The sequence below is a fragment of the Mytilus californianus genome, unplaced genomic scaffold (assembly GCF_021869535.1).
Source record: "Mytilus californianus isolate M0D057914Y unplaced genomic scaffold, xbMytCali1.0.p SCAF_10, whole genome shotgun sequence".
Taxonomy (NCBI): domain Eukaryota; kingdom Metazoa; phylum Mollusca; class Bivalvia; order Mytilida; family Mytilidae; genus Mytilus; species Mytilus californianus.
The window spans coordinates 4334670-4342745 of NW_026262582.1; the positions used below are offsets into that span (position 1 = coordinate 4334670).

The 8076-nt window shown below is 32.2% G+C and overlaps 1 protein-coding gene and 1 long non-coding RNA gene across 3 annotated transcripts in view; one reads left to right on the forward strand and one right to left on the reverse strand.

The window, feature by feature from the left end:
• Nucleotides 1-3157, reverse strand: part of LOC127717484 (cys-loop ligand-gated ion channel-like) — a 49774-nt gene extending 46617 nt beyond the window's left edge. For both annotated transcript variants that reach the window (XM_052223150.1, XM_052223149.1), the window contains exon 1: nucleotides 1935-3157. In XM_052223150.1, coding sequence (XP_052079110.1) covers nucleotides 1935-2249 — 315 coding nt within the window. In that variant the 5' untranslated portion in view covers nucleotides 2250-3157. The remainder of the gene's footprint in view (nucleotides 1-1934) is intronic.
• Nucleotides 3158-5929: 2772 nt separating this feature from the next.
• Nucleotides 5930-6572, forward strand: LOC127719034 (uncharacterized). The gene is made up of 3 exons (XR_007990123.1): nucleotides 5930-6041; nucleotides 6210-6265; nucleotides 6546-6572. It is a non-coding gene; the product is annotated as an uncharacterized LOC127719034 (long non-coding RNA).
• The last annotated feature ends 1504 nt before the right edge of the window (nucleotides 6573-8076 follow it).

An 8076-nucleotide genomic window follows, 5' to 3' on the forward strand; every position in this document is an offset into this window, starting at 1 on the left:
CCAGCACTTACTCATATCTTGTCAGAAAAATGTAAAATAACAAAAATAAACGAACTCCAAGGAAAATTCAAAACGGAAAGTCCTTTAGCAAATTGCAAATTCAAAAGCTCAAACACATCAAACGAATGGAAAACAACTGTCATTTTCCTGACTTGGAACACGCATTTCCTTAAGTAGAAAATGGTGGATTAAACCTGGTTTGATAGCTAGCTAAACCTCTTACTTGTATGACAGTCATATAGAATTCCATTATATTGTCAACTGTAAAATTTTTAGGAACGGATTATCTTTTTTACCGTGAGAATCACAAAAGTTTCCATACCTGTATTTAATAAACGAGGCTATATATTTTTGTATTCATATAGTTCTACCATCAATGGTGATATTCTGTTGATATTTTATCCTTTTTTACAAAACAAAATCATTGCACTAAAACATTCAAATGACGAGATGTTATGTTTAATTGTATCTCGAACAATGAAAATACCATTTGTAAACTAGAAATTGAAATGGCTGTATGCAATATATACTATGCAAAAAAGAAACTCATAACGGATTTATTAAAGCAACGTTCTGGTATATTGAGCTAAAATTGCTAAGGAACTGATTGCCCCCGAATACAAAAAAACATTTGAACAACAATATGATTCCACATGACACTATCACATTTCCATGTTTAGTGAACCGCGAAATACAGGTCAAAACCATAATTTGGTATACATTGTTAAAAGTTTATTTCATAATGTGTACATAGTTTTAAGTTGATATGACCACACTTTCTTCAACCAAAACGTTATTCTAATAACCTCCCTTTAACCAAAATGAGACGGACGGATGAATGTACAGTCAGACGGAGGAATGGACGGACGAACGGATGAAAAGACGGACAGACGCACAGACCGAAAAACATAATGACCTTTCGTTTTAGGCGGACCATACTAAATTGGACAAAAACAAGCAAAGACCTGTCATCAAAACCATGTATATATGTTTAACCCCGCCGCATTTTTGCCCCTGTCCCAAGTCAGGAGCCTCTAGCCTTTGTTAGTCTTGTATTATTTTTAATTTTAGTTTCTTGTGTACAATTTGGAGTTTAGTATGACGTTCATTATCACTGAACTAGTATATATATTTGTTTAGGGGCCAGCTGAAGGACGCCTCCGGGTGCGGGAATTTCTCGCTGCATTAAAGACCTGTTGATGACCTTCTGCTGTTGTCTGTTCTATGGTCGGGTTGTTGTCTCTTTGACACATTCCCCATTTCCATTCTCAATTTTATATATATCCATATATAGCAAAAACAACCATTCAGATAACATAAGACAACCAATGACTTAGGACATGCACATGAAACGGAAGCGGGGTTAAACTAGACTTATTTTCCTTCAAATTTCAACCATCTCTGACATGTTGCTATTACTTTTTTCATTATTAAGGTTAATCTACCTCCCCCATTGTATAAATTGCCATGCAATGCCTTGTTCAGAAATATAACCAACTAATGGCTTTTTTGATCATCAATGGTCTACGACTTATATTTTGTTTTCGATCTGCTTTTATTTGAGCACCACTGGTGGGTCTTATGTAGACAAAACCCGCTCTGATGTAGCAAATTTTAAGCCTTGTATCCTTGAATAGTTTATTTTTAATGTTTGTTTATTAGTATATTTTATATTTCGTTTTGCTTTTGATTTTGTTCTATCTTGTATTTTATTTGTAGTACTAATTGTGTTTATATGTTTTGGAGTTTGACTGTTGAAAAATTCTCCATCTAGTGATATTGACGTTTTATCAGTAGACATAGTGAGTACAATTTTATCAATAGGGTAAGAAAAAAATAAACCGCGTAAATAGTTTGTATCATACATGTAAATTTTTTTGTCAACATGCTAATCTACTTTTACTTTCTAAAAACAATTTAAAAATTGTACTCACCTTTATGGGATGCCGCCGATGTTTTGATGATCTCCTTCTATTTTGTTTTGGGAATGTCCCACCTCTTGATGTGACGTCACTAACGCTAACACTACGATTCTTACTTCCGGAAAATACTTCTGTACACCGTCTGCTATTTTCACTATCATTGTTATATCCGGTACTTTTATTGTTCATAAAGCTGTAAGCAATACTTGTCATCTTAAAAACAAGACCTTCACCAAAGGTTAACATAATATGTAACAGCCTCTTGAAAATCCCAAGAGATGCATTTCCGTTCTCTTCGTCAATCCGTAGTTTCAGAAAACATTTCATCAAAATAGTACCGATTCAGATCCGAGTTTCTAAAAATTCAAAATGGAAGGATTTTAGAGCATAATATATATTTTATGCGACCTTTGATGTGAGGATTTTATTGAAGAAAACATGCATAAATATAAGTTTTCTTCCACTTACACTAACAGCAACACATGTACATAATAAAAAAACTACGCTTTACATTTCATCACTCCAAATTGCATGAATCTTTGGCAATCAAACATCAATCAAAACGGAAATTATAAATTCAAAAAGCTTCTCTCTTGTGAATAAGTACAATGCGTCGGTTTGTTCTTGTAGACAAAAAAATGATCCCATGTGGAAAATAGTGTTATACAACAAAAACACAATAAAACTTTAGAAATGGCGGTTGGTTTTTTATATCTGAATGTTTTGGTTTTTTTTTTCTATAAAAGCATAATATAACTACATAAAAAACTATTTTCACATTTGCTGAAAATAAATCGGTAATAACGTTCCAATATGCCGTTATTTGAATCTTTTCCAATCTCACGAGATGGTAAATAAATCTGACAACTGGAAAAGTCAGCAATAGATTTGATCAGTTCCGATTACGAAACGGTTTGATAAATTATCATATATATCCAATTCTCCATGTATCGGTATGACAATTATAATCTTGTACTAATTCTAATTTATGATGCAATAACATATAATAGTAAACTTATTGTTCTATATATATGTATGCAAGTCTTAGGAATTCACTGCTCTTTACATCTATAATGTAAGACTTAATGGCAAGAAGGATATTTGTCTAGATTGTTTAGTGTAAATAATATAATCTAGAAGATGTTTTTCCTTTCACTTTTCGTTTGTTGATATAGCCAGCTACTAAAATAGATTGTACACATTTTACCTTTATCAACTCAGTACAACATCGAATAATCGGCAATTTATTATGATTGAAATATCATTTGCTATGTATTAATTACAAAAATTCTTTTTCTTTGAACTTTGCACCTGAGGATAAGTGTGATAGTGTGCGTCGTTTGACGAGTTAATTATCAACCTACTGGCGCCTCACAAACAAAAGGTTTTATATAGATCATAACGAAACACGAGATCAAAACAGAAAAAAAAGTATATTACCAATCGTCTGCTTTACGACTATGAGTTAATTGACATTGCGCGTGCCTATAACGTGCTACGTGTCGTCTCGTGCGTATCATCATAAAATATTTGACGAATCGTTAAATGATAACATGATTGAAAAGTGTTATCAATTATGATTATAGACATCATCTCAACAACATCAGACAAATAAACACCTCACATAATTTATTTTATTTGTAACCGATGTATCTATAAAGTAATTTGAACTCTGGATACACGAGACCATTCTGTTATCCTGCTGAATTATTCTTCTTTACAATTTAGTACCCCATTCTATTCTTCAATTGTTGGTTCGTGTAACTCTATTCTTAATTTTGTGCTCATAATTTGTATTATGTAAACCCCAGAACCTCATATAGTCTACCGTGTTTACACAGCTATCAATCGTTACGGTATCAAATAGTACAAATATTCAAAAACTACGAAGTGTTTTTTTAATATTGAAATTTTGCTATTTTCGATACTAATAGTACAGATATATTGTCAGATTATAGCCAGATTAATCGCGTAGCTGATTTTTCTAGCAAATTCGGAAATGGCATTTGAAATGTTTTTGCTTTTTACGAGAACGTGCCTCGTACATTTTCATTCACTGCTTAATTATGATAGCAAGTTTAAAGACAATCTTTCTTATTTTAAAGATCGTTTTGAGGGTGAGCAGATCCTGCTCCACATGCGGCACTGTCGTATTGTTCATGTAAGTACAAACCCGGTAATAAGTATAATTCTATAGGTCACACTCGCGGGAAAAAATCACAATCAGTATGAAAATATATCAGAATTTCTTTAAATACACATGATTTGACACCAATTAATTTTGACAACTACCTTTGTTTCCTAATATTACAATAACATTAAAATTCATTATTATTATTAATTCTATTTCCATAGCGGAATACAAAAATGTATCTTATTGAAATTATTGTAAGCACATTACTTGATAATTGTTTTTCTATTATTAAGCTAAACAAGCTATAAAGCTCCTGCTACATAAGTAGCACCCGTATTTTAACCATAGAATGGCGATGCTGTTAAATATTATAACGCAACCATTGTTGTGTATTATTCACTGCTTCGAAAATTGAACAACGATAATCACTGTCGATATCAGGTGTGATTTTAACTAGGTTCCCATGATAAACTTATCTGTGAAGAAATCAGGAGTTTGATTCTCCGGTATATAATATTTTTTATCTTTTTATCTGATTTATACAATTTTTAGAAACATTAACTTATTTTTATTATTCTATTTATATTAAGTTCAAGTTATATCAATTATAAAAGAACAAACGAATATATATGTCGATAGTATACTGAATTATAACTGCATGTTTTATCAGGGAAAAATAAAGAAATATATTGGTGATAAGATTACTATTGATAGACAGTTCCGAAATAATTGTTGTTTCAATCACAAGGACTCGGTTAACAGATCAAAAACATTTTAATCAATGTTTCTTTGTTTTCTAGTAATGTACAGTTTACTATCCATATCCGTATACTGAACAATCCTAAAAGGATCTAAGTCACCATTTTAAATAGCCTACCATTCTATTCAATAAATTCAAAAACAAGAGGAGCGAACATTCTTAAGTAAAAAATAATTAAACATATTTTTATTTGACTGTATAACTTACAAAGTCACTCATTTTCTTCCTAAATGATTCTTCTATCAGAAGAATGTATTGATTTTCCGATCAACGACACCCTTACTGAGGGTCTTGATGGGGTCTTTCATTTCTGTATTTTGTAATTATTTAGGTCATTTTTCTCTAATCTTTATACTGTTTGCCAATTATTCTCTTTTCTTTATTTTGTTGGTCGATTTTTGTGTTTTTTTGGTCCATTATTCTCTCTTCTGTAAACCCCATCTAGACCCTCCTTAATCAGCTATAGTTTCATTCAGGTCAAAAAAGCAATGTAACTGGCAAACGAGTATGATATTTGTGAATCAGACAAACCAGTGTTCGTCATAAGTATTATTTTGAACAAACAAACTTTGGAACATTCCCCTTTGCCCACAAACCTACAATTTGTAGCAATTAACGAATTCTCAAATGTTATGACTCTTAATCACATTAATTTAAACATATTTAAAACAAGCATCACAACTGTTGATCAAACTTCTTTAAATAACGTACGTCTGTCTTTAAGTACGATAAATCTAAACATTAAGCAATTTATAGCCCAAAACTATCCCATTTTACAACTGCGTTTATCATTATCGATGCGTTAAACTTAATTGAACTTTTAAACTTTTTTCTATTTCTGATATTCAAGTTCATAATTATGTTATATTTTCGGGAATACATTCTGGTTAATTTATGTTGTAAGAATCAGGAACAAATACGTGAAGTGATATACATCCTTCAATATCATTAAAACATAAAACAGATAAATTCAATGTTAACCATTTGAAACCTTGTCCCCAGTGTCCACCAGGAGATGTGGTATGATTGCCAATGAGACATTTGTCCATTAGGTCAAAAAAAAAAATAAGAAGATGTGGTGTAATGTGGTGTAATGAGACACTTGTCCATCAGATCAAATAGAAATAAGAAGATGTGGTGTGATTGCCAATGAGACATTTGTCCATCAGATCAAATAGAAATAAGAAATAGTGGTGTGATTGCCAATGAGACACTTGTCCATCAGGTCAAATAGAAATAAGAAATAGTGGTGTGATTGCCAATGAGGCACTTGTCCATGAGGTCAAATAGAAATAAAAAATAGTGGTGTGATTGCCAATGAGACACTTGTCCATCAGATCAAATAGAAATAAGAAATAGTGGTGAGATTGCCAATGAGATACTTATCCATCAGATCAAATAGAAATAAGAAATAGTGGTGTGATTGCCAATGAGACACTTGTCCATCAGGTCAAATAGAAATAAGAAATAGTGGTGTGATTGCCAATGAGACACTTGTCCATCAGATCAAATAGAAATAAGAAAATGTGGTGTGATTGCCAATGAGACACTTGTCCATCAGATCAAATAGAAATAAGAAATAGTGGTGTGATTGCCAATGAGACACTTGTCCATCAAATCAAATAGAAATAAGAAGATGTGGTGTGATTGCCAATGAGACTATTGTCCATCAGGTCAAATAGAAATAAGAAGGTGTGGTGTGATTGCCAATGAGACATTTGTCCATCAGATCAAATAGAAATAAGAAATAGTGGTGTGATTGTCAATGAAACACTTGTCCATCAGATCAAATAGAAATAAGAAATTGTGGTGTGATTGCCAATGAGACACTTGTCCATCAGATCAAATAGAAATAAGAAATAGTGGTGTGATTGCCAATGAGACACTTGTCCATCAAATCAAATAGAAATAAGAAGATGTGGTGTGATTGCCAATGAGACACTTGTCCATCAGGTCAAATAGAAATAAGAAGATGTGGTGTGATTGCCAATGAGACACCTATCCACCAAGTAAAAAAAAAAAGAGAGATGTGGTATGATTTGTTAGACTTGCTACATGTACCTTCCTAATTTTCTTTTTTAATTTAATGTTGCCCCTTTAACAATTTTACTGCTATAACTAAGAGATTTCCATTATTCTGACATTTGCAGAGCCACAAGTTAAAACTAAATAAAGAGATGTGGTACGATTGCCAATGAGACAGCTTTCCACAAGGTAAACATAAAATATAGAGATGTGGTACGATTGCCAATGAGACAACTTTCCACAAGGTAAAAATAAAATATAGAGATGTCGTATGATTGCCAATGAGACAACTTTCCACAAGGTAAAATAAAATAAAGAGATGTGGTACGATTGCCAATGAGACAAATTTCCACAAGGTAAAACAAAATAAAGAGATGTGGTACGATTGCCAATGAGACAAATTTCCACAAGGTAAAACAAAATAAAGAGATGTGGTACGATTACCAATGAGACAACTTTCCACAAGGTAAAAATAAAATATAGAGATGTCGTATGATTGCCAATGAGACAACTTTCCACAAGGTAAAATAAAATAAAGAGATGTGGTACGATTGCCAATGAGACAAATTTCCACAAGGTAAAACAAAATAAAGAGATGTGGTACGATTGCCAATGAGACAAATTTCCACAAGGTAAAACAAAATAAAGAGATGTGGTACGATTACCAATGAGACAACTTTCCACAAGGTAAAACAAAATAAAGAGATGTGGTACGATTACCAATGAGACAACTTTCCACAAGGTAAAACAAAATGAAGAGATGTGGTATGATTGCGTATCAGACAGCTATCCATCAGAGAACAAAAGACGAGGATGCGAACTCATAATACAAAGACATGAAATGCAATAAAAGAGGGTCTGGGTGGGGTGTCCTCATTTCTGTGTTCTTTAAATTTGGTGGTAATTTTTCTCTTTTCTTTCTTTCTTTATTTAGCCCATTATTCTTTATTCTTTATATTTTAGCACCTAATTAATCTCTATTCTTTAATTTTTTTGGCCTATTTTTTTTCTATTCCTAATTTTTTTGGCTAATTATTCTATGTTCTGTAATTCCCGTCAAGACCCTCATTTAAGGATGTTCGATCCTCTTATTTTTGAATTTTTGCCAGATATTCGGAATCCTCTGGTTTAATCCATGTAGTGCCATTAAAAATTTTGCCCGCTTCCCCCTACTTTTCTTTCCATAATTTTATACCATATAGTTTAAAAAGTCATATTTGAAAATATTATGAACT